Source organism: Rhinoderma darwinii, chromosome 3 (genome assembly GCF_050947455.1).
Source record: "Rhinoderma darwinii isolate aRhiDar2 chromosome 3, aRhiDar2.hap1, whole genome shotgun sequence".
Classification (NCBI taxonomy): Eukaryota; Metazoa; Chordata; class Amphibia; order Anura; family Rhinodermatidae; genus Rhinoderma; species Rhinoderma darwinii.
The window spans coordinates 276,645,902-276,665,547 of NC_134689.1; the positions used below are offsets into that span (position 1 = coordinate 276,645,902).

Genomic DNA, 19,646 nt, shown 5'->3' on the forward strand with positions numbered 1-19,646 from the left:
GAGTGTGGACCAAAAAGGGGATAAGGAAGGACATTTATCAGTGCGACAGCACCTGTGCATAAAGGATTGCTTCACAGCGTAACACACGTCTATGGATTATTTTATTCTTTTTTTTTACCCCATTATTATACCACCTGACTATGCCGCTTATATACTCTGCCCAGCTTACATGTACCCCCACATTATAAACGGAAACACCAGCACTATTCAAACAAATCTACTACCAAGCAAAATCCACGCTCCAAAAGCCAAATGGCGCTACCTCCCTTCTGAGCCCTACTCTGTTCCCAAACAGCAGTTTATGACCACATATGGGGTATTGCCGTACTCGGGAGAAATTGCTTTACAAGTATTAGCGTTCTTTTTTTCCTTTATTTGTTGAGAAAATGAAAAATTTTTAGCTAAAACTATGCCTTATTGAAGAAAAAGGATTTTTTTTTTCTTTTCACTGCCCAATTCTAATAAAATCTATGAAACACCTGTGGGGTCAAAATGCTCACTACACCCCTAGATGAATTCTTCAAGGGGTGTAGTTTCGTGAATGGAGTCACTTTTGGGAAGTTTCCACTATACTGGTACCTTAAAGAGGCTCTGTCACCAGATTTTGCAACCCCTATCTGCTATTGCAGCAGATAGGTGCTGCAATGTAGATTACAGTAACGTTTTTATTTTTAAAAAACGAGCATTTTTGGCCAAGTTATGACCATTTTCGTATTTATGCAAATGAGGCTTGCAAAAGTACAACTGGGCGTGTTTAAAAGTAAAAGTACAACTGGGCGTGTATTATGTGCGTACATCGGGGCGTTTACTACTTTTACTAGCTGGGCGTTGTGTATAGAAGTATCATCCACTTCTCTTCACAACGCCCAGCTTCTGGCAGTGCAGCACTGTGACGTCACTCACAGGTCCTGCATCGTGTCGGCACCAGAGGCTACAGATGATTCTGCAGCAGCATCGGCGTTTGCAGGTAAGTCGATGTAGCTACTTACCTGCAAATGCTGATGCTGCTGCAGAATCATCTGTAGCCTCTGGTGCCGACACGATGCAGGACCTGTGAGTGACGTCACAGTGCTGCACTGCCAGAAGCTGGGCGTTCTGAAGAGAAGTGGATGACACTTCTATACACAACGCCCAGCTAGTAATAGTAGTAAACACGCCCCGATGTACGCACATAATACACGCCCAGTTGTACTTTTACTTTTCAACACGCCCAGTTGTACTTTTGCAAGCCTCATTTGCATAAATACGAAAATGGTCATAACTTGGCCAAAAATGCTCGTTTTTTTAAAATAAAAACGTTACTGTAATCTACATTGCAGCGCCTATCTGCTGCAATAGCAGATAGGGGCTGCAAAATCTGGTGACAGAGCCTCTTTAAAGAGGCTCTGTCACCAGATTTTGCAACCCCTATCTGCTATTGCAGCAGATAGGCGCTGCAATGTAGATTACAGTAACGTTTTTATTTTTAAAAAACGAGCATTTTTGGCCAAGTTATGACCATTTTTGTATTTATGCAAATGAGGCTTGCAAAAGTACAACTGGGCGTGTTTATAGTAAAAGTACAACTGGGCGAGTATTATGTGTGTACATCGGGGCGTTTTTACTTCTTTTACTAGCTGGGCGTTAGGAATGGGAGTGTATGATGCTGACGAATCAGCATCATCCACTTCTGTTCGTTAACACCCAGCTTCTGGCAGTGCAGACACACAGCGTGTTCTCGAGAGATCACGCTGTGACGTCACTCACTTCCTGCCCCAGGTCCTGCATCGTGTCGGCCACATCGGCACCAGAGGCTACAGTTGATTCTGCAGCAGCATCAGCGTTTGCAGGTAAGTAGCTACATCGACTTACCTGCAAACGCTGATGCTGCTGCAGAATCAACTGTAGCCTCTGGTGCCGATGTGTCCTCGCTCGTCCGACACGATGCAGGACCTGGGGCAGGAAGTGAGTGACGACACATCGTGATCTCTCGAGAACACGCTGTGTCTGCACTGCCAGAAGCTGGGCGTTCTGAAGAGAAGTGGATGATACTTCTCATCAGAACGCCCAGCTAGTAAAAGAAGTAAACACGCCCAGATGTAACACACATAATACACGCCCAGTTGGACTTTTACTTTAAACACGCCCAGTTGGACTTTAGCAAGCCTCATTTGCATAAATACAAAAATGGTCATAACTTGGCCAAAAATGCTCGTTTTATAAAAATAAAAACGTTACTCTTATCTACATTGCAGCGCCGATCTGCTGCAATAGCAGATAGGGGTTGCAAAATCTGGTGACAGAGCCTCTTTAAGGGCTTTGCAAAAGCGACATGGTGCAGAGAAACCAATCCAGCAAAATCTGTGCTCCAAAAGCCAGATGCCACTCCTTCCCTTCTGATCCTTGCCATGTGCCCAAACAGCAGTTTATGGCCATATATGGGGTATTTCCGTACTCCAGAAAAGTTGCTTTACAAATGTTGGGGTTCTTTTTTTCCTTTGTTGAGAAAATGAAAAATTTTGAGCTAATTACGTCTTATTGGAAAAAAATTATTTTTTTTTTATCTTCATTGTCCAATTCTAATACAATCTATGAAACCCCTGTGGGGTCAAAATGCTCACTACACCCCTAGATAGATTCCTCAAGGGGTGTAGTTTCCTAAATGGAGTCACTTTTTTGGCGTTTTTACTGTTTTGTCCCCTCAGGGGCTTTGCAAATGCGACATGGCCTCCGCAAACCATTCTTGCAAAATTTGAGCTCCAAAAGCCAAATGGTGCTGTAAAGGATCTGCCAGGCACAGCTTCTGTGTCAACGCCCATAGGTAATCAGTCTGCACCTGCTTCTATGTCTGTGAGACTGACTCCATCTTCCACCACTCAGGATGGCAGGCTTAGGAGTGGGAGAGCCTATCACAGCCTGGCCAGACGGAGCTAGCTCCCGCCCTCTGTCTATTTATACCTGCCTTTCCTGTTCCTACTTTTGCTTGTGATTCTTCTCGTGTGGTTTCCTGGCCATGCTGCAGCTTCTGAACTATTTGACCCTGCTTCATATTGACCCAGGCTTACTGACTACTCTCCTGCTCTGCGTTTGGTACCTCGTACACTCCTGGTTTGACTCGGCTCGTTCACCACTCTTGTTGCTCACGGTGTTGCCGTGGGCAACTTCCCCATTTCCCTTAGCTTCTGTGTACCCTTGTCTGTTTGTCTGTCATGCACTTATTGAGCGTAGGGACCGTCGCCCAGTTGTACCCCGTCGCCTAGGGCGGGTCGTTGCAAGTAGGCAGGGACTGAGTGGCGGGTAGATTAGGGCTCACTTGTCTGTTTCCCTACCCCCATCATTACATACCGACCACAAGAATCTGGTTTTCGTAGAATCTGCCCAGAGGCTAAACCCGAGACAAGCTCGATGGGCATTATTTTTTTACCAGATTCAACTTTTTGGTTACCTATAGGGCTGGGTCTAAAAATATTAAGGCTGATGCACTGTCGCGTATCTTCATGGCCAGCCCTCCTTCGGAGGAAGATCCTGCTTGTATTTTGCCTCCAGCTATAATCATTTCCTCTATTGATTCTGATTTAGTCTCTGAAATTGCGGCTGATCAAGGTTCAGCTCCCGGGAACCTTCCTGAGAACAAGCTGTTTGTTCCCCTGCAATTCCGGCTAAGGGTACTTAGGGAAAATCATGACTCCGCACTATCTGGTCATCCAGGCATCCTGGGTACCAAGCACCTCATTGCCAGAAACTATTGGTGGCCTGGGTTGCCTAAAGACGTTAAGGCCTACGTCGCCGCTTGTGAGGTTTGTGCTAGGTCCAAGACTCCCAGGTCCCGACCAGCGGGCTTACTACGTTCTTTGCCCATTCCCCAGAGACCTTGGACCCATATCTCCATGGATTTTATCACCGATTTGCGTCCATCTCAAGGCAAGTCGGTGGTGTGGGTTGTAGTAGACCGCTTCAGTAAGATGTGCCACTTTGTGCCTCTCAAGAAACTACCCAATACTAAGACGTTACCTACCTTGTTTGTCAAACACATCCTGCGTCTCCATGGGGTCCCTGTCAATATTGTTTCTGACAGAGGGGTACAATTAGTTCCTTTGTTTTGGAGAGCCTTCTGTAAAAAGTTGGAGATTGATCTGTCCTTCTCCTCTGCCTTCCATCCTGAAACTAATGGCCAAACTGAGAGGACTAATCAGTCTCTAGAACAATATTTAAGGTGTTTTATCCAATATGATTGGGTCTCATTCATTCCCCTTGCCGAATTTTCCCTTAATAACCGGGTCAGTAACTCGTCAGGGGTCTCCCCCTTTTTCTGTCATTTTGGGTTTAATCCACGGTTCTCCTCCGTTTCACCTGGTAGTTCCAACAATCCCGAGGTAGAGGTCGTTCATCGGGAACTGTGCACAGTCTGGGCCCAGGTTCAGAAGAACCTAGAGGCGTCCCAGAGCATACAAAAGACTCAGGCAGATAGAAGACGTTCTGCTAACCCCTTGTTTATGGTCTGGGATCTGGTGTGGCTATCGTCAAAGAACTTGCGCCTTAAAGTCCCGTCCAAGAAGTTTGCTCCCCGGTTTATAGGGCCGTACAAGGTCATTGAAGTCCTCAATCCGGTCTCCTTCCGACTGGAGTTGCCCCCATCTTTTCGAGTACACGACGTGTTTCATGCCTCCCTCCTTAAACGCTGCTCCCCGTCCTTGGCGCCCTCGAGGAAACCTCCTGTCCCCGTTCTCACCCCTGAGGGGGTGGAATTCGAGGTGGCCAAGATTGTGGACAGCAAGATGGTCCAAGGCTCCCTCCAGTACCTGGTCCATTGGAGAGGATACGGGCCTGAGGAGTGGACTTGGGTACCCGCCCGGGATGTTCACGCTGGGATATTGGTCAGGAGGTTCCACCTTCGTTTCCCCAATAAACCAGGTCCACCTAGAAAGGGTCCGGTGGCCCCTCATAAAAGGGGGGGGTACTGTAAAGGATCTGCCAGGCACAGCTTCTGTATCAACGCCCATAGGTAATCAGTCTGCACCTGCTTCTATGTCTGTGAGACTGACTCCATCTTCCACCACTCAGGATGGCAGGCTTAGGAGTGGGAGAGCCTATCACAGCCTGGCCAGACGGAGCTAGCTCCCGCCCTCTGTCTATTTATACCTGCCTTTCCTGTTCCTCCTTGCTTGTGATTCTTCTTGTTTGGTTTCCTGGCCCTGCTGCAGCTTCTGAACTATTTGACCCTGCTTCATATTGACCCTGGCTTACGGACTACTCTCCTGCTCTGTGTTTGGTACCTCGTACACTCCTGGTTTGACTCGGCTCGTTCACCACTCTTGTTGCTCACGGTGTTGCCGTGGGCAACTGCTCCATTTCCCTTAGCTTCTGTGTACCCTTGTCTGTTTGTCTGTCGTGCACTTATTGAGCGTAGGGACCGTCGCCCAGTTGTACCCCGTCGCCTAGGGCGGGTCGTTGCAAGTAGGCAGGGACTGAGTGGGGGGTAGATTAGGGCTCACTTGTCTGTTTCCCTACCCCCATCATTACAGGTGCTCTTTCCCTTCTAAGCCCCGCCGTGTGTACAAACAGCCATTTATGACCACATGTGGGGTATTGTTTTACTCAGGAGAAATTGCTTTACAAATGTTGTGGTGGTTTTTCTCCTTTAGTCCTTGTAGAAATTAGAAGAAAATAGCTAAACCTGCATTATCTTTGAAAGAATGTAGATTTTAATTTTCACGGCCTACTTCCAATAATTTCTGCAAAAAACCTGCGGGGTCAAAATGCTTACTATACACCTAGATAATTTCCTCAAGGGGTGTAGTTTCCAAAATGGGGTCACTTTTGGGGGGATTTCCACTGTTTTGACACAGCAAGAGCCTTTCAAACCTGACATGGTGCTTAAAATATTTTCTAATAAAAAGGAGGCCCCAAAATCCTCTAGGTGCTCCTTTGCTTCTGAGGCCGATGCTTCAGTCTATAAGCACGCTAGGGCCACATGTGGGATATTTCTAAAAACTGCAGAAACTGTGCAATAGATATTGAGTTGCATTTCTCTGGTAAAATCTTCTGTTACAAAAAAATAGATTAAAAATGAATTTCTGCAAAAAAAATATGTAAAAAAATTTGTAAATTTCACCTCTACTTTGCTTTAATTCCTGTGAAATGTCTAAAGGGTTAAGAAACTTTCTAAATGCTGTTTTGAATACTTTGAGGGGTGAAGTTTTTAAAATGGGGTGACTTATCGGGGGTTTCTAATATATAAGGCTCTAAAAGTCACTTCACAACTGAACTGGCACCTGTAAAAATAGCCTTTTGAAATTTTCTTGAAAATGTGAGAAATAAGCCCTGTAACGTTCTAGAAGAACATATTGTATGCAGAGTTTTTAGTGGTGTTTTTACTGGCACGTTTTTCTTGCATTTCTATTGGCCAAAAAACGCTGCAGACAGATGTTAGCTGAAAGTCTATAATGAAATGTAATACGCACTACAAAAAAATACTTTTTTGTTTGTGCCATTTTTCTGGCATTTTAGCTAAATTCTGGGGTCCGTGGCATTATTAACAAATCGCAGCATGCTCTGGGTATAGAGTATTTTTGGGTTCTTTCCCTATAGGCTTCTCTATAGGACTTGAAAAATGCCCGAAAAACCGCAAGTTACAAATGTAATGAATAGAAAAACCGCCACTAAAAATGGCTTTTAAAAATGCAGTGAAAAACACTTGAATTTCATGCAAGCAAAAAAAAAAACGCAGAAAGTAAATTGTGTGTGTGTGAAGGAGGCCTAAATGAGGCATTTCGGACTTTCTTGATCTTCTTTTGCAAATTTTATGTCTTTACATATCTTTTATAAATTGTATAGATTCATATTTTATTTAGACCACCAAGTTTGTCACATATAGTAAAATAGAATCAATGAATCCTTGAGTTGAAATGGCTGGAGAAATGTTCCTATGTATTGTGTAGTCTAATTTCATTGACTGGTTTTACTACGTTTTATGTCAAAAAATATAGTGCCGTCTAACCAATCATGCAGAAATAACTTTGCGTGTATGTTTTATTTTATTTTATTTTGCTTCATAAGTTTGCTTTATCAATGCAATAAATTGTATGAAGAAATTTTGGGTTAAACATAATTTATTATGTTCTCTTTATAGAAGCCTAATTTCTGTTTTTCAAGCATAAAATTGTATTACTGAGTTGATTTTTCTTTTTAGATCAAGATTTCAATCTTCAGTAAAACTGAAGCAAATCGGTGGACAGGTATAAATTTGTTTTCTTCATTATTATCTTTATGATCTTGGGAAAAGCCAAGTGGATAATTACAATGCAGTATGTACTAGTTCATCAATAGGCATTGCCCATGGAATGTCTTTCTCCATAGATGACACATCATACATAATATCAATCTAAATGATTATGAAAACCAGTATGCTTAGAAAAGATCTAAATTTTTAAGAATGACTCAACAGAACTGAGTAAATTGATACATGAAAGGCCAAGGGGACATCAATGAGTGACAGAGGGAGCCCCCTCTCTCTGTCAATTCACTTAAATGATGTGGTCACTATTGACCCGTGGCATTTAAGGGGTTAAACGTCCAGGATCAGTGTTATCTGTGATCCCAGCTGTTGCAGTGGGAGCCATCTATCAGTCGACGCTAGGCTCCTGCGGTAATCGCTCAAGCACAGCTTCGGTGCCCACGCAATCACTGACGTAACTGTGGCCTAATATAAGCAAATCCATGACGTCACAGTGGTTCAAGGATTTAAAAGTTTCAATGAATTTTTGCTAAACTATGCGCACATTAATTTTAACTCCAACAACTGCACCAGCACATACACATATTTTATTTTAGAAGCATGATTCGAGCAAAAAATTTTTGAGCAACTGGTCATTTTGAATGTACAAAAAGCATGTAAAGTGGTGTAAAGTACTTCCTCTGTCTAGATGGTATTCGTGTGTGTGTGTCCAATTTTATTATGTTTGCAAAAGCTTAATGTACAATTACATAGGATGGGAAAGTGATGGAGCCATCTCGTAAGTTCTTTTATTTACAGTACATAGAGATGTTTGGTTTTCATGTTCACAGCTTATTTGTCATATCTTTATGGCAACTGATGTCTCCCATGCCACTTACTAGTCCATAATCTGTTTATCCCCTGGAACCACATTAACTCTTTTAAGCGTCTAAAAATAAACATCTGTAAGTAGTCCCCCAAACTATCCAATCCAATATAAGACCTGCATGTCCCGTAAATGAAAAAATATATCTGAATATCTAAAACTCAATATAATGTAAACAAACAATGAGAAGGAAAGAGCACCCTGTCTGTTAGAGCTTAAAATATAGTAATATATTACTGACCAGTACTGGGTTTGTTGATGGATGGCGCTTGAACAGTCTATTGCCTCAACCTCAATGCACAGTTTACACAATCCTTTCAAATTTTTCAGGTTTGGACTAGAGATAAATTATCAGAAGCCATTCTAATAAGTAATAAATTTTAAGTTAAAGTTGTAGTTCTGCCTGAAACTATCAAAGACTCATGCTTAGGCATCATTCACATGGCCATATTATTGCTCTATTTTCTTCTGAGCTGCAATAAAGCAAACTGAGGTCCATGGGGCCTTACTGAAATCCGAGGCATACAGAGGTTTCTTTTTCCTGTTGAATTCTCATCTAGATCCTTTTCACTAAGCAATGGAACATGGTAGAATACTAGTAGATAGATACAATATGGTATCTGGATTGCAGGAGCACTGTAGTAAACTGACTATTTCTTTCTTATACAATTGAGTACATATAGGAAAGGATACTGAAAAAAAGAATATCTTAAAGGCTATGTAAACGTTGGACAGGGATATTTAAAAAAAAATATGAAGGTCAATCACTCTGATTGGTGTAACTTTATAATTAGTTTTTATTAAAAATTAGTTTTACTTTTTGAAATACAGCTGCTCTGTATTCGCTATACACAGCAACTGTATCATTTGCTAACTGTAATCTATCACATCTAAGTTCATAAGTGTCAGAGACAAGCAGGACCTGCTGACACTGAACCGTCAGGTCGGCGGGACTGACGGATTCAGGTCATAGCGAACGATACAGCTGTATCTCAAAAAGTAAAAATAATTTGTAATAAAAACGATTATAAAGTTGCACCAATCACACTGATTGACCTGGTTATAAAAAAAAATGCCTTTGAAATGTTTACATGGCCTTTAATTTAGTTCAGTTGTTTTACATAAACATGATATTCTAACTGAGATTTTAATATCTGCAGGAGGAAAAGCCTGGCTCACAAATTGATGTTGCAACAGATAAAAGGTAATTCTGACGATGTTCTGTTCTAGGTATTAAACTTTTAATGTGGTATTTCAGCTCTAGTTTCTCAGTAAGGCTATGTTTACATTACCTTTCTTAGCCTACAATTGAGGTGTGTATATATATATATATATATATATATATATATACACACACCGGGAAAAAGTTCCCAACGTATACATTAACCCCTTAATGACCGCCGATAAGCCTTTTCACGGCGGTCATTAGTGGGCTTTATTCTGATGCAATAGATTTTTTACGTCACTGTATCAGAATAAAGTAAACAGAGCAGGGAGCTGTCAAATTTCCCTGCTCTCAGCTGCCAGATGTAGCTGAGAGCTGGGGACGTCCCTGCTAGAATGTGTGAGATCAATATTAGTATCGATCTCACCTGTTTAACCCTTCAGATGCGGTGCTCAATAGCGTGCACCGCATCTGAGTTGTTTTGGAGAGAGGGAGGGTGTTCCCTCTCATCCCACCGGCACCCGGCGATAAAATCGCAGAGTTTCTGTGTCTCCGATGGCAGCTAGGGGCCTAATAAAGGCCCCCAGGTCTGCCTCTAGTGAATGCCTCTAGGCTATGCCAGAGGCATGTCCTAGCAGATGCCTGTCTGTTTTAAACGGACAGGCAGTAATACACTGCAATACAAAAGTATTGCAGTGTATTATAATAGCGATCAGATGATCGCATATTAAAGTCCCCTAGTGGGACTAGTAAAAAAGTTGAATAAAGTTAATTTTAAAAAAATGTGAAAAAAAAATAAATGAAAAACCCACTTTTTCCCCTTACAGAATGCTTTACTATTAAAAAAAACACAATAAAGCAAAAAAGTTACACATATTTGGTATCGCCTTGTACGTAACGACCCCGACTATAAAGCTATTACATTATTTAACCCCCACGGTGAACGCGGTAAAAAATAAAATAAAAAAACAATGGAAAAATTGCTGTTTTCTGTTAATCCTGATCAAAAACTCGCATCTACTCTCAAATGGTACCAATAAAAACTACAAGTCGTCCCGCAAAGAAAAATGCCCTCCTACAACTGCATCGGCGGAACAATAAAATAGTTATGGCTCTTTGAAAAAAAAAAGTGTTTTTACTGTGTAAGTAATAAAACATACAAAAACGATACAAATTTGGTATCTTTGCAATCGTAACGACCCGTTGAATAAAGTTATTGTGTTATTTATACCACACGGTAAACGGCATAAGATGATTATAATAATAACCTAAATATAATGTAGGAAAAAAGAAAGAGATGGATCCAGCGCTGTGTCCTTGAGGTTTGTTTAAAATCGGAAACTATTTCCAAGTTTTAATGAAGAATAAATATAAAAACAGGTAGCATTATAGTTAGATATTCTCAAATAAATCGTAGGATTTGTGGCAGTGTGAGCGGTGCCTACGCGTTTCTGACGCATGCAGCGTCCTTAGGCAACAACAACAACAAATGTGTAATGCAAGGGATCAAGGCGTAGTCTGGGAGTAAACTGATCCATTTGTTATAATGTAAATTTTTTAATCGTCTGTCACTTATAAACCTTGTGCGATAGAGACAATCTAAATGTGTATATGTGTTCAGCATTGAATATACTACAAAGTTCACCTACTTTGGTTTGTGTAACAAAAAAAACCCATAATTGACCTGCTTAGTGTAATTACATACGGAAAATACTTTTTAATATGTATATTATAAAATACATTGTATATACTGTATATCAGGAAAAAAAACGCACCACAAAATATGAGTATAATATGACAGGGGTGATGCAGAAAGTACAAAAAGCAGTCAAATACAAGAACAAAGAGGCACAATCAAAAAAGCGCACACCCAATGCAAATTATGCAAAAATGAAAAACTTTTATTAGTCCAACAACTGACACACATTATAAAGGTACACAAACACATGCCCATGTCAAACAAACAGGGCAAGACCACAGCCTAAATCTGTATCCACAATGATAACCATTGTTATGTGGATATAACAATCTGGGTCAGAAGTAAATATGGATATATACAGAAGACAAGGGCCCTGAACTAAACAAGGCTACCACTGGTTATGCAATTCACGATCTGTGGGTTATTGACAGCAGGTGATGCAGACGAGACAGATTACACCAGACGTGGTGTAACACAGCAGACGTGGCCGATGGCAGAACTCGACACCAACACCATAGAGGACACAGGAAAAACTAGAACACGGGATACAGGTAGCAGGGCACGGGAACTACGGGAACAGGATAACACTAAGGGACCATTTGCAAGACTAACAGAGGAATACGAACAATGCTCAGGCAAGGAGTAAAAGGGCAGAGCCCTTCTTATAGTCCAGAGTGATCATGGGCTAATTACTGATGATTTAACTGTGCGCGTGCTGGCCCTTTAAGCCCGGGCGCGAGCGTATGGGTACACCCTACAGGACACAGCAGAGTGGAGCGGAGGTGAGCACTGGCGTCTCCTGGGGAAGAGATGGGGACCACCGCTCACAAGTCCATGGCTGCGGCCGTCGAGGTGTGTGTAATCCCGAAGGTCCGCGGACGTGGATATAACAGTATCCCCCCTCTTACGCCCAGTCTTCTTGGGGCCAGAGTGAGAGAGGAACTTCTTAACGAGGGTAGGAGCATTGAGGTTTTTTTCTGGCTCCCAGGACCTCCTCTTAACGGAACCCCTTTCAATCCACCAAATAAAAAGTCCTTCCTCCTAATTTCTTGAAGTCCAACATCTGCCAGATTTGCAGAAAGTCCCCAAATGCAGAGTCTGCTGCAGGTACCTGAGATGTAGCTGCCACAGGAAGTGGGATTCGTGGATGTTGGCCGTAGACAATGAAGAACGGTGTGGAAGTGGTGGACTCACTGGTGTGGCTGTTATAAGAGAGCTCGGCCCATGGAAGATGCTGTACCCAGTCATCATGCTGCATGGAGATGAAGTGGCAGAGATAATTCTCCATGATCTGGTTAATCCTCTCGACTTGCCCATTGGACTGGGGGTGATAGGCTGAGGAAAAATCCAATCTCACATCCAGAAGTTTACAGAGGGCTCTCCATAATTTTGAGGTAAATTGAACCCCCCGATCGGACACGATGTGAAAGGGCAAGCCATGCAAGCGGAAGATGTGCTGAGGAGCAGAAGGTAGGCCAGTCAGAGGGATAAAATGTGCCATCTTCGAAAACCGGTCCACCACCACCCAGACAGTATTGAATCCAACTGAGGGAGGGAGGTCAGTGACAAAGTCCATTGCAATGTGCTGCCAAGGGGCATTGGGTACAGGCGGAGATTGGAGCAGACCGGCAGGCTTGGAGTGAGCAACCTTGTTTGAAGCACACACAGTGCAGGAAGAGACGAAGTCCACAACATCTTTGGGCAGTGAGGGCCACCAGAAATGACGAGTTATCAGGTCTCGAGTATTACGAACACCCACGTGTCCAGACAGTTTGGAGCTGTGTCCCCAGCGAAGGATTCTCCTCCTGTCTGCCAACCGCACAAAAGTCCTCCCCGGAGGGCTCACCCAGGAGCAAAATGGTCACTTGAGCGCAGAGATTACATTAGAGGAAGTCTGGAGCGCCATTAAGACCTTATCTAACGGAAAGGCCCCGGGTCCGGATGGATTCACAGGGGAGTTTTTTAAATCTCTGAGAGAGGAAATCAGTCCTACCTTGGTGGCATACTATAATATTTTACTAGGCACGGGGGCTTTACCAGCAGAGGCTAAAGTAGCGCATATAAAGGTGCTACCCAAAAAGGGGAAGAATCCTCTTGACCCGGGGGCGTACCGTCCCATTTCGCTGATAGACCAAGATCAGAAATTGCTCACAAAAATTCTGGCCAATCAGCTGGCTATGTATCTACCCATACTGGTGGGAAAGTCCCAAGTAGGCTTTGTAAAGGGCAGGGCAGCAGTGACAAATCTACGCCAGGTGTTGACGGTGCTAGAAACAGTCAGGCATGATCCCCAGCCAGGTACCAGGCCGGCACTTTTAGCGCTAGACGCAGAGAAAGCCTTTGATAACATACAATGGGAATGGCTGGGGATGGTGCTAGACAAAATGAACATTCAGGGAGACTTCCGGGTCTTCCTGAAGGGAGTCTACAATAGCCCGCAAGCACGTGTTCACTCCTCAGGGTTCCTATCAGATCCCTTCCAATTACATAAAGGAACACGACAGGGTTGCCCCCTATCACCCCTGTTATTCAATCTGGCATTGGAACCTATGGCTAGATACCTGGAGGAATCGGATATGTTCAGAGGCATTCAAGTAGGGTCTTGTGCAGTGAAATTAGCCCTGTTCGCTGATGATGTCATACTTTTTATGTCGAATCCTCAAGAGCATTTAGGGAAGGTTTTTCAATTTTTACAGGAATTTGGACAATGCTCGGGATATAAAGTCAACATAGCTAAGAGCGAACTGCTGGAGTTGGGCAGGCCATTGCCTAAGACCTTTTGGCAATCCTTGGGTTGCGGGATATCACCAGTTGAGCACTGCATTACTTATCTGGGTATCAAAATAGGGAGGGCACCAGACACTCTGTATGGCCTAAATTATCCCCCGTTAATTAAAAAAATACAAGCGGAACTCACTAGATGGGGCCAATTGCCGTTGTCCCTCCTGGGAAGATGCCATCTGATTAAGATGGTTAGTTTCCCCAGATTGCTATACCCCTTTCAAACACTTCCTCTATTATTGAAGCATGTGGATGTCTCGAAACTGACGGCTTCGTTCACTAAATTTATATGGGCAGGAAAAAGGCCGCGCATAGCACTTACCAAGCTTATGATGGGTAAACAAGACGGGGGTGTGAACTTTCCGAATGTCAGGGGTTATAGCGTGGTCTGTCTTTTTCGCCATGTACTAGATTGGCTTCATGAGACAAGCAATTATTCCAACTTGGATCTGGAAGGGGAGTATGCCTCACCCTGGAACCTAAAAGCTTTGTTACATTGTAGAGTTGCTTCTCTTCCGTGCCGTCTCAAAACCTCCATTGTATTGAGAGATACAGTTCTAGCTTGGAAAGTGGTACGTAAACAGTTTGGGCTGCCTCACCTGGTCTCGAAATATATGCCGTTAAGCGGACATCCAGAGTTTTTACCGGGAATAGACAAGGGGGACGGAATTGCCTCATGGGGGAGGGTAGGCATGGGAAATGCAGGGGACCTTATGCACACAGAGGAAAAGAGGTGGTTAACTGGGGAGGAAATCACCACTAAACTCAGACACATAGCAGGGAGGGTCAATTTTTTGCAAGTACTTCAGGTACGAGCATTTTGCACCTCCAGGCTCAGGGATTTGAGTAAGGAAGCTACCTCGCACACTCTGGATGAGGTCATGGGTCCAACAACTGGGCGGGCGACCATTTCGGGGCTGTATGGAGCATTGAGAGATGGTTTTGTTCGGCCGCAATCAAGGATTAGTTTTAAAAGCTGGGAACGGTGGACTCAGGATCCAGGTATAGGAGAGATCATACTGGAGGGTTGGGAGACAGTACGGAAGAGTGTGATAAATGAGAGCTGGAGGGAAACCTATTTTAAGTTGATGCATGCAGCTATATATGGCTTTAATATTCTGCCTTCACAATCTTTCCCTGACCGCATTACAAGTTGTCCCAAGTGCAATACACCACTGACGAATTTGTGGCATGGAGTGTGGGGGTGTGTACATACGAAACGATTTTGGGGGATGGTACAGAAATATATTGAGGATCATTGGAAAACGAATCTCCCAATGACGCCGCAAGCGCTACTATTCCATCAGGCGCGGCCGCCGGAGGAAGAGGGCGTTCGAGGAGTGAGATCACCTCCCGTGCTGGTGCACACGGTTCTACTGGTAGCCTTGAGATGCTTCCTGAGTAAATGGCTAGAGGCAGACATGCCGGGATTAGAAATGATTGTGTCGCGGCTGAAACAGTTATTGGTTCTTGAGAGGGTGGAGGTGGAAAGGCGGAAGGAAACGGGAACCAAGAAGCTATTTGATAAGTGGCAAACATTCATAGAATCGCAATGTACAGCAGCCGAAATAGCGGAAATTGTTAGGCCCTTCCAGTACACAAAGTGGTATTGTACACAGCTCTTGGCAGGCACTTTAGGGGGGTTGCAACTCTGAATCAGCTGGGGGAAAAAGGATGAGTAGAAACTTATTAATGACCTAGGTCGTGTCGGGGTTGGGGGAAGTCATGTTTTCGGTCCATCTGAAGATAGACAATTATGCCATGTTCATATGTTTATATGTTTATGTGTTATGTTGAATTTAATTCAAAGTTAATTCCATGACAGTAGAGTGCTGCGCACTCATGATGTAGCTTTTACGTGAAATGTTTGTAAGAAAATGTGAAAACTGATAATAAAAAGGATATTTAAAAGAAAAAAAAAAGTTTAATAAAAAGTGGAAAAAAAAATATGAAAAAAACCACTTTTCCCCCTTACAAACTGCTTTATTATTAACAAACAAAATACATTTAAAAAGTTACACATATTTGGTATCGCCGCGTCCGTAATGACCCGAACTATAAACTTATTACATCATTTAACCGCACGGAAAATGTCGTAAAAAAATAAAATAAAAAAACTTGCAAAAATTGCTGTTTTCTTTCAATCCAGCCTTAAAAAAAAATCTGATAAAAAGTGATCAAAAAGTCGCATCTACTCCAAAATGGTACCGATAAAAACTATAAGTCGTCCCGCAAAAAAAAAGCCCTCCTACAATTGCATCAGTGAAAAAGTAAAAACGTTATGGTCTTCAAATATGGAGATTACAAAAAGAAATAATTTTGAAAAAAAAGTGTTTTCACAGTGTAAAAGTAGTAAAACATACAAAAACTATACAAATTTGGTATCGTTGCAATCGCAACAACCCACTGAATAAAGTTATTGTGTTATTTATACCACACGGTAAACTGCGTAAATTTGGGACGCAAGAAACTGTGGCGAAATTGCTGGGTTTTTTTCTTCCCCCCCATCCCAAATAAAAGTTAATCCATAAATTCTATGTACCCCAAAATGGTGCTATTAAAAATTACAACTTGACTCGCAAAAAACAAGACCTTATACTGCTATGTCGACGCAAAAATAAAAAGGTTATAGCTCTTAGAATGAGACAATGGAAAAACGTAAAAACTGGCTTGGTCATTAAGGTCTAAACTAGGCTGGTCATTAAGGGGTTAAGTATCCAAGCGATTCTGAGATTGTTTTCTCGTGACACATTGTACTTTATGTTAGTGGTAAAATCTGTTTGATATATTCAGTGTTTATTTGTGAAAAACACCAGTTACTACTTAACATTTACCATATGTCCACTTTATGTTGGCATAATTTTTTTGAAAGTCCTCTTATTTTTCTAGGACGTTACAAGGCTTATAACTTTAGCAGCAATTTCTCACATTTTCAAGAAAATTCCAAAAGGCTAGTTTTTTTAAAGAAAAGTTCAGTTCTGAAGTGGCTATGAGGGCCTTATATATTAAAAAGTCCCCATAAATCACACCATTTAAAAAACTGCACCCTTCAAAGTATTAAAAACAGCATTCAGAAAATTTCTTAACCTCCTAGCAAAATAGAGGTGAAATTTACAATTTTAATATTTTTTTTTTACAAAATTCATTTGTAATACATGTCTTTCTGTAATACAGAAGGTTTTACCAGAGAAACGCAACTCAATATTTACTGCTCAGATTCTGAAGTTTTTAGAAATATCCCACATGTGGCCCTAGTGTCCTAATGGACTGAAGCACAATTCTCAGAAGCAAAGAAGCACCTATTGGATTTTGTGGCCTCCTTTTTTTTTTAGAATATATTTTAGGCACCATGTTAAGTTTGAAGAGGTCTTGCGTTGCCAAAACAGTGAAAACCCCCCAAAAGTGATCCCATTTTGGAAACTACACCCCTCAAGAAAAATTTTCTAGGGGTATAGTTAGTATTTTGACCCCACAGTTTTTTTGCTTTGGAATTAGTCTGTAAAAATTTAAATATACTTTTTTTTCTGAAAAAATATAGAAATTGTTAATTTTTACAAGCAATAAAGGAGAAAAAGCACCCCAACGTTAGTAAAGCAATTTCTCCCGATTACGGAAATGCCCCATTTGTGGTAATAAACTGTTGTATGGACCCACGGCAGGGCTCAGAAGAGAAGGAGCACCGTTTGGATTTTGGAGTGAGGATTTTGCTGGAATGGTTTTCAGTGCCGTGTCGTGTTTTCAACGCCCTCGGGGGACCAAAACAGTGGAAACCCCCAAAAAGTGACCCCATTTTGGAAACTACACCCCTCAAGAAATTTATCTTGGGGTATAGTTAGCATTTTGACCCCACAGGATTTTTGCAGAATTTATTGGAATTAGGGCGTGCAATTTTTTCTAATAAAATTTAGTTTTAGCTCAGATATTTTCATTTTCACAACAGATAAAAGAGAAAAAGCACCCCAACATTTATAAGGCAAACTCTTCTGAGCACAGCAATACCCCATATGTGGAATAAATCTTGCTAAAAAGTCTCTGCGTCTTCTAGTCGGCAGTCAAGGGACCTGCCGGGCCCCCTGAACGCTTCCGTTCTTAACCCCTTTCCGACCCATGATGTGTCGACATCATGTAGCGGGGGGGGGGTGATGTTTGGAGCGGGCTCACGCGCTAAGCCCACTCGATACACTGCAAGTGTCAGCTGTGTTATACAGCTGATATGCTGCTCTAACGGCCAGGAACAGCGATCACGCTGTATCAGGCCGTTTAACTAGTTAAATGCCGTGGTCAATAGCGACCGTGGCACTTATAGGGCTTTTCCCATGAGAGACATTTATGATATATCCTCCCACCTCTGCGACCAGCATCTATCTCTAGAATAGGGCCCCCTAAACCCCATTCTATCTTACTCGGCTCCGCTGTCTCCCGGCGACTTCCTGGTTAGATGGTTGGGAGTTACGGAAACAGCCGAAGGCTCGCTCAGCTACGCTCTTTTTGGAACTCCCATAGAAGGGAATGGGAGTTACGTGGCGTACGTGGTCGAGTTACGGAAATAGCGTAACTCGCTGAGCTAATCTGTTTCTGTAACTCCCATAGAACTGAATAGTAGTTACGGAAACAGCAAAGCTCAGCGAGTTACACTGTTTCCGTAACTCATCCATGTATTGCAGTGTATTGTCAAGTCTCCTAGGGAAACTAATAAACTGTGTAAAAAAATATTAAAAGTTAAAAAAAAACAACATTTTCCCATTTTTTCCGCAAGCACAATACAATAAAAATTGGTATCGCTGCGCCAGTAACAGTCTGATCTATTGCAATATAGCATTATTGGACTCCGTAAAGCCCCAGAATCGTTGTTTTTTTTGGTCACCATAACGCTAAAAAAATTAAATAAAAAGTGATTCAAAAATCGTATGTACCAAATAATAGTGCCAATAAAAACTACCGCTCGTCCCACAAAACATAAGCCCTCACACCGCTCAATCGATGAAAAAGTTATGGCTCTCAGAATGTGGTGAAATAGAACAATTTATTTTTTTTAACATCGTTTTTTCTTTGTAAAAGTAGTCAAATATAATTTTTTTCCCCTATTTTCTGTTGTCTAAAACCTATGTGCATCTTATAGACAGGTGTGTCTTATAGTCCGAAAAATACAGTATATATTAATAACTATATGTTTTTTTATTTTATCATATTTTCAGAATAAGCCAAACCACAGGGAAAAGTCTCTTGTAATCCATACATCCAGTAAAATTCTAAACATAAGATAAATGGATAGATGACCAGGCTGACTAATGATACCTTATGTATCTTTATATGTTAATCGCTAAGAAAATATTGTCAAACAAACTAAACAGCACTTATCTGTAGTCATCCTTTACAATTATTTACTCTAGCATGGAATAATACAAGATGAACATCTGTAGGGGATCTTAAAACAATTACAAGTGTATTTGAAAAGTTTTTTTGCATTACAGTCAGTTGCAACAGTTTAGAGTCTTCTTTACAATATGCTCACAATTGGCATCTTTTCTTTTTTTTAGAGTTTTATGTAAAAATGAAAAGAAAATATTTTCCAGCCGTTTTTAGAAAAAAATGTAGCAAAAAATGCATGATGGAAACTTGTGAAAGTCCTTCCGACCGACATACCCTTAAGGTCCTATTACACGGCCAGCTAATAAGGCAGCTCATTGATTGGTAAGGTGCAATGATTGGTTATGTATGGGGACGAGCAAGCTCTACTACGATAGTTCGTCCCCATACATTTCCATCATGTCGGCAGTACATCTTCCTGTTTACACAGAAAGATGTGCTGCCGATAACGATAATATTTAATGCTGGATATACAAGCAGATCAGCAGATGAACGAGCGTTTGTTCATCGGCTGATCGTTGCCCTGTTGACACAGGGCAATAATCCAGAATGAGCG

At 42.0% G+C, this 19,646-nt stretch overlaps 1 protein-coding gene across 2 annotated transcripts in view; it reads left to right on the plus strand.

Annotated features, from left to right (window-relative positions):
• ZNF280D (zinc finger protein 280D) overlaps positions 1 to 19,646 on the plus strand; it is a 180,401-nt gene that overhangs the window by 157,639 nt on the left and 3,116 nt on the right. For both annotated transcript variants that reach the window (XM_075857961.1, XM_075857962.1), the window contains 2 exons: positions 7,169 to 7,214; positions 9,239 to 9,282. In XM_075857961.1, the coding sequence (XP_075714076.1) occupies positions 7,169 to 7,214; positions 9,239 to 9,282 (90 nt within the window). The remainder of the gene's footprint in view (positions 1 to 7,168; positions 7,215 to 9,238; positions 9,283 to 19,646) is intronic.